Source organism: Falco cherrug, chromosome 8 (genome assembly GCF_023634085.1).
Source record: "Falco cherrug isolate bFalChe1 chromosome 8, bFalChe1.pri, whole genome shotgun sequence".
Classification (NCBI taxonomy): Eukaryota; Metazoa; Chordata; class Aves; order Falconiformes; family Falconidae; genus Falco; species Falco cherrug.
In genome coordinates this window covers 9446402-9469796 of record NC_073704.1, presented here as the reverse complement: position 1 = coordinate 9469796, position 23395 = coordinate 9446402, and the positions used below count along the sequence as shown (strand labels likewise).

General features: G+C 45.0%; 1 protein-coding gene and 1 long non-coding RNA gene across 3 annotated transcripts in view; one reads left to right on the top strand and one right to left on the bottom strand.

The window, feature by feature from the left end:
- VWC2L (von Willebrand factor C domain containing 2 like) overlaps positions 1–23395 on the top strand; it is a 62744-nt gene that overhangs the window by 25903 nt on the left and 13446 nt on the right. The window contains exon 4 of one of the 2 annotated variants that reach the window (XM_027808591.2): positions 2010–3557. The exons of the other annotated variant lie outside the window; for it this stretch is intronic. Coding sequence (XP_027664392.1) covers positions 2010–2035 — 26 coding nt within the window. The 3' untranslated portion in view covers positions 2036–3557. Of the gene's footprint in view, positions 1–2009; positions 3558–23395 lie in introns of those variants that run through there. 2 annotated transcript variants of the gene reach the window in all.
- LOC129736646 (uncharacterized) lies at positions 15890–23116 on the bottom strand. Its single transcript, XR_008733559.1, has 2 exons — positions 22506–23116; positions 15890–17720 (listed from the first exon to the last, which is right to left on the bottom strand). It is a non-coding gene; the product is annotated as an uncharacterized LOC129736646 (long non-coding RNA).

The window sequence follows — 23395 nt, the reverse complement described above, 5'->3', positions numbered from 1 at the left end:
CAAAAATAATCTCGACATTAGCAAAAATCCATCATCATGGGGAATTTTATGGCGCAGCTGTGTTGGGGAAATTAATTTAAAAATTCTAATAAATGCCACAATAGAATTGTTAACTTCTTCTCCTCTCTAAAGTGTGAAATTCTTTTCAGAGCATTTCAAAGGCGCCTTCACCCATTTACACATACATTAACGCAATTCCTAAAATAGACTTTGCTGTGGCACTTCCATTTTCTTGAGGGATGAACAGAATAAGCATTATAAATTTCTGTTTTGGGGACTGGTTTTGCTTTTAATTTAATTTTTGTTGCCACCAATCCTCAACAAAAGAATTTGTTACCCAACAAGACAGATAAAAGCTAACATGTCCACAATGAAATACTTCCTGGCAAGCGTGCTTACTCACGTTAGCGTGGGCTTCTGGAGACGTTCGTGATGAAATACTGGGCAGCAGGAAGACATGTTTGTAGATAATCTTTCAGTGAGTCTTTAATTAAAGTTTTAAATTATCACAGTTGATACAGATTTCAAAGTACAGAGTCTGATCCCGGCCTCTATGCACAAGTAAAAGATGCCTTTGACCTTCAACAGATTTTGCTTCAGTAAAATAGCATGTATTCAGGGAAAGCTCATATGGGTATTCATTGTAATATGCTATAAATATTAATAATTCTATACAAATGTCTTCATCTTTGAGGGCATGAGCACGAAAGCGAGTAAATAATAATTTATTTCCATGCATATAAAGCCACATTTTACCTAAGCTTCTCTCTTAATTTACTGAGAATATAAACTTGCTGTTCATTATTTCTCTGTTTGAGTTAATTTGAAATAAGCATTCTGCACCCCAGCCTGTTCCTTCTGTAACGCAGCATGTTTTGCCCAGAAAACCCCTGAGGATTCTCCCAGCCTGTCGAAGCTGAGAGCAGCCTTTCCTTTAGCAAACAAATATTCATTACATGTGTCCCTGAGTGAATTCCGCACGCCACTGTGTAGAGTAACACCCAGGGGCTGACCTTCGAGGCTGCCTTTTCCTAGCAAGGGCTCGGTAGAAATGCCTTTTTTCTAAGCAGATGATTTTTGGAAGTCTCCAAGGGCCGAAGGGGTGTCCCTTTGGAAAAGCTCTGCTGTGGACAACAGGAAGAATTGGTGCTGCCACATGGGCAGGCAGCCCCCAGGCCAGGCTGTTCCCATCCTGCCCAGCCAGGTGCTGGGTGGAAGTTCGTTCAGGAACTTCAATTACATTTATACATTAAGCAGGGTTAATACTGATTACCGTTTGTGTAGGTAGACTTATCAGGAAAATCTGGATGCCACAGAATGAGGTATTGGTGATGCAGTCAATGAACTGGGCTCTTTCTTCTGAATCAGAGAGACAACCAAATCAATGCCCAAGTGTTGTCTCAGAGAGGCAATGTGATGTGTTTATTTTGGAAAACCTTTTGGGATTTTGGAGAACAAAAGGCTCCATATAAATGTAAATTATTTATTGTATTTTCGGCAAAGGTAATAGATTAACAGTGCATGTTGTTAACCAATAGTGACAAAAAGAACTTTGCCACATGGTCTCTGTTGTTCCAAATTATCGGCTATCTTGAAATGTGCCAAGATTTTAATATTGAATAATCCAGTGCCTGGATATTAAGTTACCTGTGCTTTACTGCATAAATATAGCTTGTTATTTATCTGCAAGATATGGATCATTGAATCTCCAGGTCATTGTTTTGGAAAGCATCTGCTCCTACCATGATCAGTACAAAAAAATCAATGAATTGTGGATAAAAATTACTAAAAGTTTGAGAAAAAAAAGGAAGGTTTTGGGGAGAGGATGTTTTGTCTGCCATTCGATTATATACAGCTGTTGCAGGATAAAGGTGACACAGAAAATATGGCAAGAGGATGAGAGAAGACTTCATATTCATTTACTTTATGGAAAACAGTGGTTTGAAGCCATGGGGAAATTCCTTTAGGAAAAAACAACTAAATAAAATTCCTCTTCTAATTTATTTCAGGAATTCCTGAAATGGCCAGATTTTAAGATTGCAGTTAAAACCCCTTCAGTCAAAGTCTATGCAATATGCTGATTGATTGTGCAGATGCAAGTTGAATGTGACCAGCCAAGAAGATGATGTATCCCCCATGCTGGACTTTGCTGGACTCCACGATCCTCTCCATAGGCCCCGGAGACCGAAGCCGGTAGCATAGCGTAGCCGCATCACCCTTCGTTCTTGGTGGATGAAGTATTCATGGCAACCAGCCAAGTTTTGACTCCACCACTCTCCCCCCATTCAGATGTCAGGCTGAGGGGTCACGAGAAGGACCTGCTCGTCTTCAGGCAATGTGGGGGCTGGTGGGTGTTTCGCAGCTGCCTCCTTAGCACTGCTGTGCTGATGCAGAGATGCCACCCCAAATCAGGAGCCGTCTTCCATTTTTGCAGAACCTGCAGAAGCCAACTTAACATTGCAATGACAGAACTCAACGCACCAAGGCTTTGTGGCCAGCTGTGTAAATCAACGGGTTTGGAAGGCTGAACACAGAAGAAAATTTGTGAGACTGCAAAGGATGCGTTTTTGATTGTCGGCTAATGTTCTTTGTGTTTACCAGAAGGAGTGTAAACTGTGATGCCCTATTAGCTCAATTAAAGGAGTGATTTGACTACCAACAGAGGAAAAAAATGATTGATTTAAAATCCGGTAGAAGATCAAGATTGAAAACAAGGCGGTATATTTGGGCCAGGCGGTCACCATCCTGACAAAGTACTTCAGAACTTGCTTTACTGTTCTTTGAAAAAAGAAGTCATTTCACTGAAATTGATTTTCAGTGGAGCTCGTTCACCTCCATTACTTTGGGCCAAATGGTTGAAGGCATGTAGATGCTGAGCTTGCTGATGAGAGTTAGGTACATAAGCATCTGTCAAGAGCTAGCCCCTCCATTGCCTTTGGAAATCTCAGGCAGCTGGATTATCCAGGTGCTTAAATGCCCCCCTGACTCAAGACTGTGACCTGCTCCCTGTGGACACAGCTGTTGAAAGAGTCATCTAATAACAGTGAAAAGCTTTGGAAAGGTATATAGACATTAAATCTTCCAAAATCAGGAGGTGGTGGTGGTGGATAGCATCAAGGATGGCTGAGTTGAATCTGCCACCGCCTGGTGTTTAGAAGAAGGATAGACTAAAAGAGGCAAGAGAGAGGAAAAGTCTTTAGAGAACAAAAAAAGACATGAACTGAACAGCACTTAATGTGATTAACTCTGTCACACAGCTCGGTGCTCACACAAAGCGGTAGCTGCTGGACTGTGTAGCATCAGAGTGACAGGGATGCTGCTGGGAAAAGCTCAATTCAAAGAGTGCTGTGGTAGGGAGCCAGCAGGACAGCAGCCCCGTTTGACCCGATGTGTTCGTCTGCGCACTCACAGGTCAGCTTCCCGAGCATTCGTGGTCCCTTCCTCTGCCCAGGAAGCAAGAAAATGGTAGTTTATTAAACAAGGCAGGAGAAGACTGCCAGACAGCCAAAGGCCAGGCAGGAGCTGAAAGCCGCTGTCCTGCATTTTTACCCCAGGTCCTAACCATGTTTCCATGCTTCCCCCCCCCCCCCCCCCCCCCCCAGTGTAGTTCAAAATGAATGTCTGTGGGCTCCCCAAAGAGAAGGGTCGGGAAGGATTATGAGGAGCCGTTTGTTGGATGCGACTTGTTCCAAATCATTAAGTGGACACAGCTCACAGAGATGTGGGAAACACATTACATGGTCTGCATTGCTCTTTAAACTCAAAAATAGTTTTGAAGAAGCATCTTCTCATCAGTGATTGTTTCCCCTTGGGAAAATGTTGCTGAAATTTGTGTGCACAAGCCTATGACAGTGGTAGCTCAAGATCCACTACCATCATGATAGTATATTGTAGAGGAGGGGGATGGGTTTGGGTTTTTTTGGGGGAAAAAGTTCCTAGGTTCAGGTTGGGAAAACAAGTTCCTTTTGCAGTACACCAGCAGCCCAGGCAGCACTGAAATTAAAGCAGAAGTGGTCTTGCTATCCCCCACTGATCAGATTCTTGGTGTAACTTAAAAGACCCAAAGTGACATGATTATTCAGTTGCATTGCTGTAAACCTTTTTGCTGCAAGAGAAGCCTAAGCCAAATCCTGAGTCTGTGTCACTTGGTGTAATGCTGGCAGTGGTGTTTCACTCTGATTTACTCCAGCTGAGGATCTGACCTGCAAGAGCTCATATCTCTGGGTGACTCACAGGCAAACTGCAGGAGGCTGGGGTGTTTTGCATGGTCAGGCTTTCTAAAAGGATTAGAGATGGGTTTGCTTTTGCTGCTCTAGAAGGTTGGGATTATTAAGCATATCTGTATGAGAAGAGTGGCAGACACTGTCTTCATGTATTTCTAATTTAATGAATGTTTAATGCTTCTTTTATTGGAGCCTACATATATGTAGAGTAGAGGACTTTAACAAGGGGTTGACTTATGTCAAATAATTGATGTTTGAGCTGGTCCTTTTACACGAAATGCAGACTTTACAGAGCAAAGAGACTAATGAAAATATGAATTAAAGATTAGAGCTAAGCAAGTCTGAGAAAACAGAATTTAAAAAGGCACTTAGAAGTTTTCTCCTCCTGCTTCCTTTCCTTCCCTCCACCTTTTCTACATCTCCGTCCTCTCTGCTTCTTTGATAGGGTCCTCAATTTCAGCCGCAGCCTTCTGTCTTTGCTACACCTACACACCTCTGCAAAGGAAATGAGGGCAGTAATCTCATTCTGGGTATTGCATCATCCTAGCCTGGTACACTTGCAAGCTCACCAATCAGTTTGGCTGGAGGGGCTAGAAAGAATTTTTAAGGTGCGTTTTTCTTCTTCTCTGTCCCTGATTTTCTGATGGAGTGAATCTGATGGGCAGAATGAAAATAAGTGCAGGTTTGGTGGAACTGTTTGTCCAGAGGGACCCACAATTTTTTGTGGGTGTTGGGTGAGGGTGAAAAAAATTTTTATGTGGTGGCAATACTGCTGTGTGACAGTGGTGGAGCTGTGTTGCCTGGAGAAAGTTCCTGTAGGACAGCTTTGAGGCTGGTACAGCGCCAAGACTGCCATCAGATATTGCTGGTCCCCGTTCTCCAGGGATGCTCTTCGGCCCATAAGCATCAGCATCCATTTCCTTCCCCTCCCTTGGCCCACCCCTCTCTCTCTCAGTTAGCTGTCTTCCTGCTCTGGCTTTTCATGGGTGCTTTCAGCTCTGAGTGCAGGTCTACAAGCTCAGCACCAAGGCATGGCTCCTGCAGCATGAGGCTTCTCTTGCCTCAGTTCCTGCTGCACAGGCTGCAAAGAGCTTGGCTGGCTGGGGGGTTAATTTCTTGCTTTCTGTGTTTAGAAAACTCTTCTGCAATGTTTATCTGAATTAATACCTAAGACTGAAGAGCTTAGGCTTGGTCATCAGCAAATAAAAGCCCAGTGGAAAAGAGGGGAGGATCTTGATTTCTTTGCTTTGTCTTGTTGGGTTGGTGTGGTTCAGTTCCTTGCACCTCTGGCCATATTGGTACAGCTAAATAAAAGAGGGCTGGGCAGAGAACTCATCCTTGGGACCCTGATTGTCAGCATTTTGTAATGGGTGGCACACCTAAGTCACAGCAGTCAGCCAGTGCCGTTGTAGCAGGCTTGGTGTGCTCCACAGCCTAGCTGTGTCTTCACCCCAACCCTGAGGCACGTACGGCACCCTTGATGCTAAGGAATCATCACCCCACTGGACCGTAGGGCTGCTGTCTTGTTAGCTCAAGCAGTCCAAAGAAAGGCGCACAAAATAATTACGCCTTAGGGTGAAGAGGGGAACATCCTGGGGTCTGGAGGAGGTCCAGGGAGAAGTGCTGGGTGGTGTGGATGTGGCCAGTCTTTGCCATGTGGCATCAGAACCAGAGGAGAATCTCATGTCCTGTTTTCTTTAGCAGTATGTATGTGTTCTCTCCCTCCACAGGAAAAGCTGTCACTGCATTCTTACCTCTTACAATTTTCGTCTCCAGAAGCACTAAGCCACCAGGGAGCCTTCATGTGTAGAGCTTTGAGATGCAGAGTTCACACCTGAAATAAGGACTGGGCAGGAGAGGAGGCAGGGAGGAGGGCAGTGATGCACCCCAGGTGATACAGTAGGTCGTTAGCAAAGGCAGCGATGGCCCCGTGGTCCTCCTAACTTCTGTGTCCTGAGGAAATACTGCTTCTCTGCTGGGCTGAAGGAACCCATCCTTTGGGGGGTAGGTATGCACTACGTGGGTCTCGTTGCAAAGCATGGTCACTCTTAGCAACCCTGTGTAGGCATGTCTGTATTCCTTATCATTTATTTTTGTACACAAGTTCTTGAAACTCAAAACCATAGAAATCAGAATGTGCTCATGGTAGAAACTAAAAAAATCAGACTATAAACCCTTCAAAACAGTATGGAAAACACCACAGAGTGGCAGTCCTACCTAACAAACAGAGTTTGATATCTGCCCTGTCTGCAATGAACTCAGGGTGTATGGGATCTAATTGTATGTATGATTTAACCTTGTTCTTGCACAAAAGATCATAGAATCACAGAACGGTTTGGGTTGGAAGGGAGATGTTAAAGATGACCAAGTTCCTGTTGCCCTGCCGCGGGCAGGGCCACCTTCCACCAGCCCAGGCTGCTCACAGCCCCATCCAGCCTGGCCTTGAACACTACCAGGGATGGGGCAGCCACAGCTGCTCTGGGCAGCCTGGGCCAGTGTCTCACCACCCCCACAGCAAAGAATTCCTTCCTAATAGCTAATCTAAGTCACTATCTATCATCAACTAAGTCACATTTTTGTCCCAGTTAAAAATGTTTTGTGCCAGGTAGTGCTGGTAGGGAAGCTCACATTCGTTAGAATTAAGTGCAGCAGGACCTGGTGTAGCAAAGAGAAAAGGACTGATGTCCTGTGCAGGATCTGTTGAGAGAAATGGGTCTGTGTGAAGATGAGCACACAAAGTTCTCCCTGACCTTTCAAAGCTCAGGCTTTTTTCACTGCAGCCAGTTGAGACTCTTTGAAGAAGATGGGAGTATGTTGGTCAGAAAACGCTGACTCACTGAAACATCCCTGGGAAAAAGGCCAATTATAGCAAACTCGCTGTTTGTACGTTTAAAAAGGTCAGGAAAAAAACCTTGAAATGATCAGGTGCCCCATTTTAATGCTTTCAAAACAAACTGGTGCAAATCTGGGAGGGTGGCAGGGGTGACATGGTTTTGGATATAGATCTTTATTTTATAATTCGGAACTTTTCAAACCGGGAAGACAGAAATGAATTTTGTTCAATTAATTATTTCAGACAACCTGCTCTGATTTTTATTCAAACTAAAAAGCGTTTGCAACTTTAACTTTTCCTCCCCATTTGAGTGGGAAAGGAATAGCAGAAATGGGAAACATCCTTCCCACTCAGCTCTCACCCTAGCCTGGGTAGGTTGTCAGGTCCAGGATGGGATTCAAATGCTACTCGGGTTAGATGCTTTTGGGGCCACCACTTCCCACGCCGAGCACTGTCGGCACCCAGCACTTCTTGGGAAACCATCTGCACTTTGCAGGATCAGGCCTGCAGGCTTTGCTATTTGCAAAATAGCACTTTGAATTGCACTTTCTTGTCTGATTGCCATACGTGGGAAATGTCAGGAGACACGGGTGGAAGAGCCCTGGTTCAATATTGCTTCACTATTCCTGAGTCTCATTAGCTCATGTCAGTGCACTTGCCCTGTTTCTGGCTTCTGAACAAAAATTACCAGCGTGCTTTCCATGCCATCCCCGCCTAGCTCTTACCGCATACAGAAAAGACTGCAAATCCCAGGGAGTAAATAATGCCCCCCATCAGCTCCTCAGGCTGTGTCTGAGCAGCGGCTGGGGAACACGCTGCAGCTGACGCGGTGTGCCAGTGCCGAGCCAGCTCAGTTTGCAAGTCAAAGGCTCTGATTTCATGAGGGCCAAGCCACCACTGGGCGTTCCTTCCAGAAAAGCCTCCTTCTCTGATCTCTGACTCATCGCAGCCACCGGTGACGTCCAAGGGACTCCTTCTGCATGAGGATTATTCATCTGACCTGGGTCTGCAGCAGCATCCAATGCATCTTCTCTTATCTCCCAGCAAGCAGAGGCTGGCAACTGCATGGGTAGCGTGGGCACCAGCCCCTTCCCGATGGCACAACAGTCGCAGACCTGCCCACTGGGTTCTGGATCAGGGCAGTGGCTGCCAGCTGTTGAGGAGTTAGCTTGCTTTTGTTTGACGTGCTGTGGTTGATGCACGTGAGGCTCTGGTGCCCTCGCTGTGCTACAAGGAAAGGGTCAAGAGAGAATTCATGGTTACTTTTCAAGCTGTGTCAAACGAAAAGAAGAGTATTACAGGAAACGTCAAATGGTAATTGTTAAGGAGTTAGAAAACTGTGATTAAAAATGAAAACCTGTCCACAATAGTAGCAGTCAGATATAGTTGCTATATTTTGCATAGAAACCACAATTTTTCTTGGCTACATTTGTGCCCTCCTAGAGAGCAAATACACTGATCCAGTTTCTGAGACTGATGTAAATTGGCCTAGCTACCTTGCTCCAAGGGGAACACCCATGCTTTTTCAGCAGCTGAAGGTTTCCCCCCACCTCTCTTTTATCCTAACAGCTTGACAATAAAATTGTTACAAGCACAAAAATAGCCAGAGCCCCTTCTAGTGCCTGTATAAGCCAGCCTTGCACCTTCCAAACTGGGGGATACTGCTGCTGTCACCCTGCAGAGGCAGCGCTGCCCCATGGGGTGGATGGCAAGCCCGAAAGTGAAGTTACAGCCAGAAATCCTGCCGGGGTGCATTTGTCTGTGAAGGGAGTTTGCTTGTCTGAGGGTCTGCACCCCCCTGCTATGCTGCTGCTCTGCCTCCTTTGGTTTGCTGCCATACTTTGCCAGAAAAATCTTGCCAGAATCTGAGTGAGGGACTGTGCTTGGTTCAGGTCTCCCGGTGCTTGGTGCTCCTCTCCCAGAGCCACTTCTTGAACAGTTTCACCTGTACTGGAGGGACTTCCCTGCCAAAATGGTAGCTTGGGTTTCCCAAGTCAGCCAACCCATGAAATGAAGGTGATTACTTTTCTTTGCAGATCTAGCCTAACATGTCTATGGATCTAAATGCTGAAGGAGTGGTGATGGAAGGGGAACAACCTCAAAGGAAAGGATTATACACCCAGGACTTTCCTTGCTCCTCTGTTGCATGCAGTAGTGTTTTTTGCTGTTTGCATTGCCCCTTCTCCCCTGCTTGTTTTCTCCATCTCAGGGAAGTGCTGCCTGTGCTCTCCCTCCTTGGGTTCACATGTGATCAAGCAAGAAGCTCCTCTCCTAACTATGGGTTAAACAAAGTGCCACGGCTAACCTGTAGCCAGAGACAAGATTAGAGGAGACTGCTAGCTAATTAGGAGCAGTGGCAGTGGATGGCACTTGGCAGGTTCACGTGGGATGCTGATAGGCACTGTCAGACTGGCTGGGGGAGCCTGCACCCAGCAAACAGGCTGGCTCCCCCAGCCCTGTGGATGCACCGGAATTTCAAAGCAGTGTGTGAAAGATTTTCCTTGTTGGAATAGGATTTGCCAGATTTGAATGGGATGCTCAATGTGCATCAAGGAAATCGGTGCATTTGTCCTCCCAACTGAGGGTCGGGTTTTCTAGGCATGACCTGCTCTAGTACATAAACGTTAGCACAGGGAAGTCTGCAGTCAACCAGGTATTGCATGTGCTGGTGGAATATAGACTCCTAGGTGGGGCCAGCCCAGTGGTTCTCCATTGCTGCATGCATTAATAAGCAGGTCACTGCCGTGGGGGTCAGCAAAGGGGCTATATATCATTGGCTTTCTGTTTTCCACTAATCTGCTGAGGGAAAATAAATAAATAAATAAAATCCCCCATATAAGCTCATTATGTCCAAAACTTTCTCAGCTGGTAAGGTCGAAGCAGCAGTGAGTCTGGCAGTGCTTACAGGCGTGGCACCTTTTAATGTCCTTTTAGTAACAGCACCTTTTAGTGAGGCGTTATTGCTGTCTTCGTGGGGTCAGCTACACGTCTGTCTTTCAGAATTACCCCCACTGCGGTCATGTTGGGAGGAGCTAACTTCTTGGCGAGGTGCTAGCAGTGAGTCTCTGACCTCTTGCCTACAAGAGGGAGCCTTTCTGGCACCACTGGTCAGGTAATCCTGGCAAATTATGTAGGCAGCACGTCCCTGGGTGGCATCGATAACACGTCCGATATGCTGTAGTGTCTAGTTGTGCATTTCACTCCACAGTCACTGAGTTTCTACTTTATTCAGCTGCAATCAGCTGCCACAGTGAGGATTTTGGCTGTGCACCCCAGGAGGGGTTCTGTGGGGCAGAGAAACACCCCACACTTGGACATCGGCAGCCCCAAAGTCTCCGTTGCTACTTTGACTTTGTAACGCAGACAGGCAGCCCATGTTAGGGATGACAGTTTCCTTCTTTTTTGTGTCTCCAGAGCAATCAGTGTCAGTATGAAGCCCATTTGTTTGCCCTCCTCATGTCATCCTGCCCCTGAGGTTTCACAGGACCCACCCTGAGTTTCCTCCCAGAATTTTCCACCTGAGAAATATCTTCAATAAGACAACAGAGTTTATTCGCTGAGTTTGGCAATCGCTTCATGGCCCAGGGAAGAAGGATGCAAAATAAGAGTCAGGGGAGGAGGCGGGGAATAGATGCTGTTTGCTCTCGAAAGTATCCACTGGACGTTTACCCAGCCCTGGCCTGTGCTCTCTATAAGTATTTAGTCTCGCTGGCTAATGGCTCACTTGTGATACGATGCTCAACGGCCCCGATCTGCAGCATGTGTGCTTGGCACGTTGATAACCTGTGGTTCATTAGGGACTTGGGCTGGGCTGCCCAGCGGCAAAAGTCAGCTCCCAGGCAGCCAAGCAGGACTGGCCGCTGGCAACGGAAAGTCCCCAGCCTCATTTTATCACTCGGCACCGTAATTGGTGGCAGAAAGCAATCGGTTGTGGAAGGCGCAGGAGGAGTGAGGATGCTGGGAGGAATTGGCAGCAGTATAAATAAGATACGGAGGGAGGAGGAAGGGAAGGCGTACGCAGTGAGGGTGCCTGGCCTGACAGCACAAATTGGCTTTATTTAGACATCGGTGGCCCTCCTTTCCCCCTGCTTTTTTTCCAGTGAGTGTAAAAAGAGCCAAAAATAAACCTCCTTGGGCCCTACTGCAGGATCTCAGCTGTGGTAGGGAGGGGACCTGTCTTGAAAGCGCTGGGGCGATGCTGTCTTCAAAATAAACATTTCACTGGCTTCTGAAATTACAACCCTTTCTGTGGCAGTGACACTGGTTATTACAGCCCTCTGGGTGCTGGCTTTCTCACTGTGATTGCTGCGGAGGAATAAAGAGGAGAAAAAGAAAAAAAGAAAAAAAAAGCGAGGGGAAGGAATGCAAAGCCAAGCTAACAGAGTAACTTCTGGCGCTGGCAAGTTTTCATCTTCCAAGGTCAGCCCTGATTTCATTTGGAGAGTGCTTTGCTCTTTCTAGCAGTTTTGGCTATTGCAGCCATACGTACAAAGGGCCATCTGGAAATCTGTTCCCAACTTTAGCAACGTGGAGTTGCCCTGAGCCCCTGTTTGCTCTCTGGCTGCAGAGGCTCTGTGTGGAGCTTACTTGGCCTTCTGCTCCTATCCCAGCGCGGCAGGGACCGGGTGCAACCCTGGGCGGAGAAATCAACCAGGCAGGGTGTGCGTGAAGCCCTTCAACTTCCCCAGGAATTGTACCCTCCTTCAGCTGTGGGGTTTGGGGCTGGGCTGGGCTTTGGGGTGCTTTTTTTTCCACCTTTCTTTTACTGCTTGTAGTTGTTGAGTTCAGCTTTTGTTATATGCATTCAAGAGTACAAGAGCATGTTTCATTTTCCAGATTAGAAAATGCTCAGAGGTATAATCAGGTCCTTCCACAGTATTTAATTATCCATAATTAAAGGCATCTACACAAAGCACCAGATTTTCAAAGACTGTTCTTGTGTTACATTGCTAATGAATTAAGTAATTAATTGACATTGAAAAAATACAATAGGAAACATCTATCTTTTAAAGTAAAGCATTTTTTAGGCGTTTTATAAAATCGTTAACTTGTATCAGGTCAGTAGCTGTTCTAATGTCTAAATCCTCTTTCTGGCTTTAAAAAAATTCCTGAAGGACAAAATGAACACGAGAAAATCAAGGCAGGGAATACTAGCTAAAGAATGTGGAAGCACTCAGAAATGGGGAATTTCATTTGGGAGTCATTGTCCATCACTTTGCTGCTCTGTCCTGCAGTTCCTCCCCTCTGCCAATAAGGTCTGAACCGGTTTCCATCACATTCAAGAACACAGTTGGCAGCCTTAAGCCTGTCGTGTTCCTACAAGCTTTGTTAAAAGTAGTTGTCTGCTGGATTTAGTTTCAACAGCCCACATCCCCTCAAGCAGGGCACTGCCTCTGTGCCTCAGTTTCCCCTGTGCTCTTCCCTGCCCCACAGGGATGCTGTAATGACAACAGGCTCTTGGTTGCGAGCCATTTGGATACTGTGATGCCACTGAAACCAGAGAGTGAGCAATAGTTTTATCCAGTAATTAAGTAACAAAGACTGGCAGAATGAGGGCTGACGAAGCATTCTGAAAATCTGGGGGGGGAGGGATGCAGAGCCACATACATCCACCATAAACTTTCCCCAGCTTTTCTTCATTCCTAGGTGCTACCTTACAGTGCAAAGTAACTATCCTGGCCTGGCACATCAGCATAATATCATATGGCATCTGCCACAGTATAAAAGCCCACATAGATTGTGGTAATGCATTTCGAAGTGGCACCCAGAATTATTAGCAAAGAAAAGGACAATTCTTTTCCATTTGATGATTTTGTTAAATGCAGCCATTCACATGCAAAACCAGCACCGCTCATTTTATTTTTATTAGCAACCTGACTGTTTGCATGACACTATCAGAAAGCACTGTGGAAATGCCATGGATACCATCAAATTCAAGTAGCATAATGGGCCCTCGGAAGAGCAAAATCTGGGGACAAAACATGGATTAAAGCTGCTTCTGCAGCTGTTGGAGAAATCAGGGCAGGTCCCAGCAGAAGAGTTTAGGAGTCTGTTTATTCCAGAAGCACCAACCTCTGTGTGTCTCATCTGTCCATCAGACCAAGGTATGCCCATCCTTGCAGTGGTTTGCCCTCGAGATCCATCCATCCTGCCCTGCTCCTTCCTCCTCTTATTTCCTCAGGAGCCACGGATTCTGGCACAGTAGCACCATGTCTTGTCTAACACCAAGCTTATCGGTTGCTTGGGGTGGAGTTGGAGGGGAGATGTTTTCTCAAGTTTCCTTTTCAGTGTCCCAGGCAGGTAATTAAATTCCCCAAACAAATTAAGAAATCCTCTTTCTGCCATTGTGGTTATACCCTTTCTCTGGGTAATCAATCATTTGTATGGATTTGCATAGAAGTGGGAGCTCTGCCGCTGCAGCCGGACCTGAATTTATAGGGGTGAAGAAAAGGCAAATCCAAAGGCCAATGCCACTTAGCTCGGTTAAAGGCTTTTCAGAGGAGTCCACCCTTTCTACTGCAAGCGGAACTTTAGTGACTGGCTGAGACATGTTCATTAAATTCGCCTATCACTTGGGTCTTGCCTACCTGTGGCCAACTGGTTTTGTGTCCATTGTTGTGGAGACTGGGAGTCTGCGGAGTGGTGGGGAGCACTGGAGGCCAGGAGGATGGGAATGGTGCCGAAGGCAGCGGGAGATGGGCTTGCTGTGTCACACAAAGTGTGAAAATTGGGCTCTGCTCAAAATCAGCAACAGAAAACCCAACAACTCGAACACAAGCTGAGATTAGAAAGAAATGGTTTCAGCGGCAGCTCTCTTCTTACATGAAAAGTTTTTGCTTTGCTTTGAAGTTCCATTTCTAACACAATCCCACATTCAAAACCTTCCTCAGACAAATCTGTTGCCAGGTGGAAAAAGAAAAAAAGGGAGCATGCTGATGCTCTCGAAGTGTCACATTTCATCTCACGATGGTGGAAAGGCATAAAGGCATTTTTTTTTACCAACTGACACATTCCCAGTCATCTGGATTGCGATGAAGCTCTGTTCCTCAGAGAAGAGCTGAATGTTTGTCCTGAGCGCATGGTCTCCTGCAGCTAAAGAAACCCTTCTTCCTCTTGGCAAGGCGTTTGTGCAGAGGTTTACTCACACCAACAGGTAACCACTGCCACGACTAATGTGCACAGTGGTGTGACTGTCATCATGCATTAACCGCTGTAGTTTCATTATCCAGCGGTGGGTTGTGTTTTCAGTAGACTGCACATCTAAATGCACAACTCATATAAATGTATAGTAATCCTGGTTCTTTCTCCCCAAGCCCTCCCATTTTGCATTTTTTTCCTTCTGTTTTATACAAAATTAGCACGGTCACAGGTTCCACTTCATTTATGACTGATATGAAAAAAGCCACCCCATAAAACTTCATGCACAGCTGTAGTGACCAAGTTAGATTCAATTCTGGCTTTATATTGAGTTGACGTGCAGCCAGCTCTCTCCCATACATCATCTGTGATTGCAGTTAGGGATGAAATACTGTTTTAATTCTTACACCAAATGTGGGGGTTTTTTTCTGAAGAAAAAAGACATAAAAATGTTAAAATGGGCCATAAAAATCATTAAATTTTCACACCGAGCACAACCAAGAGGTGAATAAGTTGGCTAAAAGCTCAGAAGACCCAGAGAAAAAGTCCCAGTTGTTATTCTTTTGTTGTTAACCTTCGGCTTTGAATGGAGATACCCAGGCAGAGAGCAAAGACGTAGTACTTTGGCAGTCAAGGGCTGGCTATATTGCCACTTGATTCCCTAGATAAGGGTTTACTCTCACGTCTGCATGGATAAGAGCTGCTGCTGCCTGCAGGATCTGCTTCTCCCTGCCTGTGTCTGAGGACGGTGCCTTGGGAGGTGCCCCAACACCATTGCAGTGGGCAGGAGGAACATCCAGCCAAGTCCCTGTGGCTGAGTTAGCCACTCTGCATCCCAATCCCTTTTTTGGACGACCTGGGAAATACCGGCTGTGAGGGCTTGATCACCTGGACCAAGGCTGTCCCATGGCACACGTTGTCCCATGGTTGCTCTGGGGACGCAAGCTGGTGAGGTGAAGGCAGCAGGAGCACAATGGCACATTATGTATGGAGAGATAAATATACCCTCTGGATACATATTTCTTTGCTTAAAGGCTTAATCTCTGGAAGGTCCAACTTTTCCTGCCTTTGGCCATTGATTTTACCAGTAACATTGTTAGTTGATGTGGTACTTTAATGGTAGTTTTATTAATTGATTTCTTTTAAATTAACCTGTTTGATACCAACTCCAAAAAACCCTTACCTTGCCGCGATTGAGAGAAGGAGACCTGGTCAGGTGGAAATCAGATCCGTTTTATTGCTCTTAACATGCTTCTTTTATAAGGCTACATACATAGTCTAAGATAATCGTGTACAAAGCTTATTGGTTACATATTGCAAAAGTGATTACATATTGCAAAAGCTAAGTTCCTTATTCGCTGTTCCTCTTCACTCTGCTTACTTCGTTTCTTAGGGTTACAAGTTCTGCTTCGGTACTTTTCCACTGCATGTCTCAGTTTCATGATTGCTGACAGTGTCAGCTCTTACCGGATCTACATCCTGTTATTGTATAGCTGCAGGCCCCAAGGTCGCAATGCCCTTGCGGCCTAAACCTCCACTAGTCGTATTGCATTATGTTCTTTCTCCTGTGGTCCGTTCTTCATGAGTTCCCACAGGCCTCCTTCAATTAGGTGAGCTTCACTGGAGGTCCTTTCAGGATTAAACAAATCATTCCCTTCATTTCCCCCTTCTTGTTGTACCATAAGAACTCGTTTCACAGAGTTAGCTATTAGCTTCTGTAAACATTGCATAACACACGGCAAAAGCAAAATTAACAATAACACTATTATTATTACAACAGCTATTTTTTCTAAAATTGTAATCCACCATCCAGACAAACCTAATGAAGATAACCAATCTGTAAAGGGATCGCTACTTTCTCCAAGTTTTTTCATATTATTTTTCAAAATGGAAAGTTGTTTGTGTATTGATTGGGAGTGATCAGAAAGGTTCATACAGCACATTCCTTCAAACTCTTCACATCCATGCCCTTGTGCTAAAAGTAAGAAATCAGTTGCGGCACGATTTTGTAACAGGGCATGTCTTATTCCTTGGACATCACTGGCCAATTCAGACAAAACATTTGTCGTTATATTAACCTGTTTTCCGGTCCAACATGCTAATTTCCTTAGTTGTGTCAGTGCTTGTGCTGTAGCTATCCCGGGGGCAAATATGCTAGCTAAAATAACTTCAGGAGGGTTCCAGAGTTCTACATTATCCTTACAATCACTGCTTAATTCTACAAGAGCTCTTTTTCTGCGGGTATGGTTGGCTTGAAAGATATTAGTAATACTTGGTGTAAATAGCGTTAAACTGCCAACATAACAAGGCCCTCCCTTAGCGCTTCAAGGAATTCCCTGCCAAGCTCGATCACCGCAGATTAAAAACATTCCCTCCGGCAGTCGCCCTGCGTTGGAGGTGACCGTTGTAACATTAATAGTTTTTTACAATATGCCGTCACGTTGTATGGCCTATATGACGTGACATCAACGGGATCATCTTGATTAATATGAGAGTTAAACCAAAAACATTGATCTGAGGGGGCAGAGCCTAAAAGGTTAAACTCCTGTATTTCTCTAGCTGTGGTACACATAGAGCTATTGCATTTCATAAAGGGGGAAGAAGCGTTAAAAGTAATATTATTTTTGTCACAGCACGGAGGTATCCTACCAGGTAACTGGAGACCACATGTGACAACAGAAGGGTCAAGGGTTATAGTAGAGTTGTTTACCAGGCTCATGTTAATAGGGATGCCTAATAAACACGTTCTAAAAGGGTCAGAAGGAGTAGCCATCGAGAGACAAAGGCTACTCTGGTTGATTTTCTCCGCCCAGGTGACCCATAGGTTTTTTCTATCCTCTATGTGCTTGAGGGTTTCCCAAGCTTTTGTGCTGATAACGAGGATGGAGGTAATGATTCCTGTTAAGAGGCACATCATGCTAAAGCTACCTTTAATCATTTTCATTTCTCTTTTTAAAGGATCGGCTCTACCGCCTGGTTTTCCTTTTCCAGGCAAACCGTCTTTCACACTTTTGCTTTATACGTTCCCAGTTTTCTTTCGAGACTGGCCAAATAGCAGGTACTAAATTAGTTTTACTGCATTCCAAACCAAGAATCTGTATGAGTTTAGCCCTCTCAATAACCACTCTTTGCCAGTCAGCGCGATAATCAAAAAGGCGGCTACTTCCTAAGGGTTCATGCCCTGTTATAAGTAATAGTCTCACTGTATCAAATTCTTTCTTTAAACAAAGATTACACCAACGCCCGGAATAAGTTAAGCGGCACCACCACTCCTTGCCACAAGTATAACATACACATAACACCCAAGGGTCACAATGTCCGCACAAATTGCAAAAAACTTCCCTGAGGAGTACTTCGCGACACTCACGCGTATAGCAACTATTCATTTAAAATACTTGAGTCTTCAGGCTCTGCTCCTTTTGTAAGAGGTTCTTCCAAACGCTGTTCAGAATCTTTGGACGCAACTTGTGGTAAAGGTTCACGGAATGGTCGCACGTTCTTTGCTGGGATCCATCGGGGGCCTCCCTCTGTGGAAACACAAGCATAGCCTCTGCCCCACGTGACAAGGGGATAAGGCCCCACTATCTTACCCGTTTCTGGATCACGAACCAATACAGGAGCTTTAACTCGCATCTCGAGTGAAGTATTTGCGTTGAAATGTCGGATTATTGGAGGATTGCTGTCTAATAAAGAACAATTCAAAAAGTTAAAAACATATAAGGCTTTCTGTAATCGTTCCTCAGGAGTAGCAACTCCTATTCCCCCTTTTTGTTGTTGTAATAGACGTTTTAAAGACTGATGAGACCGTTCAATGAGAGATTGACCAGTGGGGGAATGAGGAATGCCAGTAACATGAGATATACCCCATAGGGTAAAAAAGGTTTTTATAGTTGTTGAAACATAAGCTGGACCATTGTCTGTTTTTATTTTTGAGGGAATACCCAAAGTAGCAAAAGCACGCATTAGATGTCTACGAACATCTCGTGCCTTTTCTCCTGTGTGACAAGAAGCAAACAAGGCACCTGAAAATGTATCTATGGAGGAGTGGATATATTTAAGGTTACCAAATTCAGAATAATGTGTGACATCTGTTTGCCATAATTGTAGGCTTTGTAATCCTCTAGGGTTAATTCCTGCTGCAATTGATGGGAAAGAATGTTTTTGACAATCAGGACAGACAGCAATAATATTTGACGCTTGTTGAGAAGTAAGGTCAAATTGTCGCTTAAGAGCTCCAGCATTTTGATGGAAAAAAGAGTGACTTAGTTTAGCTTGTGCAATACGGTCTGGTAGTACTTGAACTGGTAACGTCAATAGATCAGCTTGTCGATTGCCTTCTGTAAGAAAACCAGGTAGTGAGGTGTGAGACCGAATATGCATAACAAAATAAGGCGCAGATCGAGCGTCTAAAAGGAAAACAAGTTCCTGTAACAGGGTAAAGAGTTGTAAATGTGAAACATTCCGCAACACAGAAGCTTCCGCTCGTGTAACAATTCCTGCAACATAAGCTGAATCAGTGACAAGGTTGAGTGGTACATTCCATTTTCGGAAAACGCGAACAACTGCATTTAATTCTACTATTTGAGATGAACCGGAGACCATCTCTATGTCAGAGTCCCATTGTTTCTTTTGATCATCCCACCACAGGAGAACAGATTTATGTGATTTGCCTGATCCATCTGTAAACACAGTAAGTGCCTGTAGGGGTCGCTCGCTTCTTTTGGGTTTTAACATCAGACGAAAGTCAATGTTAAACAGTTTGTGTGAAGGTGGGTGAGAAGTTATTTGACCTGTATAGTCAGCAAGTGCCATAACAAAGGTGTCTGATTGCTGATAAAGCCATTGTAAGTATACTGTTGTTATTGGTAGACAAATACAGACAAAATCCTTCCCTGATAAGGTTAACAGGCGCGATCTAGCTTTAACAATCAGAGAGGCAAACATTTCATGTTGTGTCAAAATAGTTTTCATAGGCTGGTTAGGTAAAAAGATCCATTCAATAATTAATAAGGGGTCTGAGTTCTGAAGGTCCCATTGAAATATCAGGGCATGAGGCTGTCAAGCAGGGTTTAAAATAATCAAATAAAAAGGTAGTTCAGGGGCCCATCGGTGGGCCTGTCGAGAAGCGATAGCTGAGGCAACCTTTTGCAAAGAAGTATCTGCTTCAGGGTTAAGATTACGTGGAGAACAAAGATTAGTGTCTCCTTTTAGTAGTTCAAACAGAGGACTTAAGTCTGTATTAGAAATTCCCAATAGTGGCCGAACCCAATTTATTGTTCCCAGTAATTTTTGTGCATCATGTAGGTTTCTTACATTGGTATTGATCTGCAATGGTTGAGGAACAATTGTTTGTGCTCTTATTCGCCAGCCCAGATATTTCCAAGGGGGAAACTTTTGGACCTTTTCTGGTGCTATACAGAGACCTGCCGAATTCACGGCATCTGTGACAAGGGCTACAGCTTCCTCCATGACTTCATGATGTTGTGCTGCCACTAAAAGATCATCCATATAATGATACAGTAACACAGCAGGCATAGCATTTCGGACAGGACTGAGTATTTTTGCAACATACCATTGACACATTGTAGGGCTATTTTTCATACCTTGTGGCAGTACAACCCACTGATATCTCTGTAACGGAGCTTGCATGTTGATGCTTGGAACTGAAAAAGCAAATTTCAGGGCATCATCTGGGTGTAACGGGATACTGAAAAAACAATCTTTAAGATCTATGACAGTTAAATGCCAGTGTCGAGGGATCATAGTCGGAGACGGGAGCCCGGGTTGGAGGGCTCCCATATCTTCCATAGCATCATTAATTTTTCTGAGATCATGGAGCAAGCGCCACTTGCCAGTTTGTTTTCTGATAACAAAAACAGGAGAATTCCATGGGCTGGTAGAAGGCACAATGTGTCCTTTTTCGAGTTGTTCTGTGACCAGCTCCTGAAGGGCGCGAAGCTTTTCTAAAGGTAGGGGCCATTGATCTACCCAAATAGGAGTATCAGTTTTCCAGGTTAATTTTAGGGTGTCGCGCATTTCAATGGCCCCGCCTAAAAATGGGTACGAATTGTCATTCCCCACTGTGATAGCACGTCCCGTCCCCATAGAACCATGGGAACAGGTAACACAAAAGGTTTGACAGAAGCAGTGCGCCCTTCTGGGCCTTGAATTTGGATAAGCTCCAGGCTCTGGTGGCTTTTACCAGTTCCACCGATCCCAGCTAACGCTTGGGGAATATTGGCTAGCGGCCACAGTGGCGGCCATTTAGCTTGAGATATTACCGTAACATCGGCTCCAGTGTCAATAATTCCATTTAAAACCACCTTTTGTTCCCCGCGAACAAGGGTACATTGGCACATAGGCCGTTTTTGAGAAAGAGACTGTACCCATAAAATTTGTGGGTTCCCAGTTGAACCAAACCCACCCTGCCTTTGTTGGAGCTGATCCAAATTTGAATAATTTTTGCCTGTGGGTATAAGGATCAATTGTGCTATACGGCTGCCTTCCGGCACCGTGCAGGGAGGGAACGGGGTCCATGCCATGATTTTAATGTTTTCGGAACTATCAGAATCAATAACGCCTGGTAATACAAAAAGCCCGGATAATGTCGTAGAAGACCTCCCTATTAATAAGGCTTGTGTTTTCGGGGGTAAGGGTCCTGAAATATCTGTTGCCAATAAGTGAACCGAGGAATCAAGTAACGTTACTGTGTGGGCGGTTGCCAGGTCCAATCCTGCGCTGCCGGCTGTTGCTGGGCGAAGACTTGAGGTGCTGCTGCTGCTCCTCTTTGGGAATTGTTGAAAGGTGACGGCGTTATTTGTGTCTGCGCGCGTCGCTGTCCCGCGCTCCGAGATCGGTTTCCCTGGATTGGTTGTCCCTGCAAGTCATACTTAGACCGACATTGATTAGCATAATGACGACCCTTTTTACACCTAGGACAAATTCCTGGGACTCGGGGCTTAACGCCAGCCTTAGTAGCCAGACAATTCTTTTTTAGGTGACCAGGTTTGCCACAACCATAACAATTCCCCAAACCGCGCATGGCTGCAAAAGCAGCAGCCATGGCCTCAAATTTATAATCTACAGTACCGATTCTGTTATATGCCTCAATCATTTCGACTAAAGTAGGGTTCTGATTCGGGAGAGATTTTAAAAGCTTTCTGCAATCTGCATTAGCATTTTCCACAGCTAATTTTAACAACAAAATTTCCCGTGCTTCCGTATTATCTATTTGACGTTCCAAAGCCTGTTTTAATCTATCAATAAATTGCATATAGGGTTCTCGAGGTTCTTGTGTGATAGTGGTAAAAGCCTTTTGTGGTTTTTGAGAGTCGGGAACTTTAAAAAAGGCCTTTTTTGCCTCCTCACGGGTCGCTTCAAGAGCTTCTCGTGGGATTCGGGCTTGATCTGCCGGGTTAGTATGACGACCTGTGCCTGTAAGATGTTCCAAGGTCAATGCAGCAATTGCGTGGTTGTTATGACCCACATAAGTTAAAAGGAGCGCTTGGAGTCCCCCCCTCCAATGGGCCTCCCACAAAGTATACTGAGTCGGTGTTAGGAGCAGCTGTGCCAAAGATTTTAAATCATGCGGAGTCATAACATATGTATCAAAGACAGAAGACAACAAACTCGCAAAGTATGGTGAAGAAAGTCCATGTTCAGTAACGGTACGGCGCAGCTCCTTAATTACCGAAAAAGATAAAGCTTCCCACTGGCCCCCTCCGACTCGCCCTCCGCCTCGCTGATAAAGTACAGGAGCCACTATCGTTTTGGCAATCTCCAGTTCCCCCTCCTGTAAAGCTTGACGTCTAATGTTGGCCCACACATCATGTGGGTCGGGGGGGTATAAATCTGGCTCTTGTTCAGGGTCTACGGGTCCCGGGTCAAAGGGATCATCTTCAGGTGGGTACTCCGCGGCGCATACTGTCAGTGGTGCCGAGGGCTTTGTTCCCTCCGGTAACGGTGGGGACACCGGGGGGGGGTCTTCCTCTTTGTCTGAGTCTTTTCTATGACTGTCCTCCTGGGCTTTTAAAACCTCAAAAATGTTTCTCCACCACGGGAGCATACGCTGTGCTTCAACATTTCCCGTAGTCGCCGCATCCCATAACTTCACTCCCACATTATCCCAAAGGTCTCGTGTAAAAATAGTGGAGGAGGTTACAGCAGGTAATTTAACTTGAACCCACTTAAGAATTGTCTTAAGATCATGCCCAGAGATGTTCTTCCCATGTTTTTTAAGAAGAGCTTTCATAAGCTCATATACGTCTCTCTCAGGGGACGACGCTTGATTCCCCATGTTTCCCACAGCTCACCTCTCTACTCCGGAGGGATTTCAGACCGGTCGTTCCTGCTTCCTTTCAGCAGATCATTCAAAGTTCTGTGAGAGTCGCAGCAAGCCGCTCAGCTAGGCAGTTCGTTGACCATCACGTCGGGGTCACCAATTTGCCGCGATTGAGAGAAGGAGACCTGGTCAGGTGGAAATCAGATCCGTTTTATTGCTCTTAACATGCTTCTTTTATAAGGCTACATACATAGTCTAAGATAATCGTGTACAAAGCTTATTGGTTACATATTGCAAAAGTGATTACATATTGCAAAAGCTAAGTTCCTTATTCGCTGTTCCTCTTCACTCTGCTTACTTCGTTTCTTAGGGTTACAAGTTCTGCTTCGGTACTTTTCCACTGCATGTCTCAGTTTCATGATTGCTGACAGTGTCAGCTCTTACTGGATCTACATCCTGTTATTGTATAGCTGCAGGCCCCAAGGTCGCAATGCCCTTGCGGCCTAAACCTCCACTAGTCGTATTGCATTATGTTCTTTCTCCTGTGGTCCGTTCTTCATGAGTTCCCACAGGCCTCCTTCAATTAGGTGAGCTTCACTGGAGGTCCTTTCAGGATTAAACAAATCATTCCCTTCATTACCTCACCTTATTTGCCATGTCTAAACCATTAAAAGAATTAATGTACGTTTAGCACTGTTGGAGTTCATTTTGGCAAATATCTTATTTAGACAACTTTTTAAAAGCCTATTACTTACCTGAAAGGCTATAATGACCTAGGAGTAGCTTTCATTGCCCGCAATTAAAATCTACCTATATTTTTAAAAGAAATCTATGGTATTCTTCCAAAGCTTTATGCTGTCTGCAAAGAGATTTTTAAGAGCTAATCCTTTTCATTTGGTCAGGTAAATGTTGAAACATGCA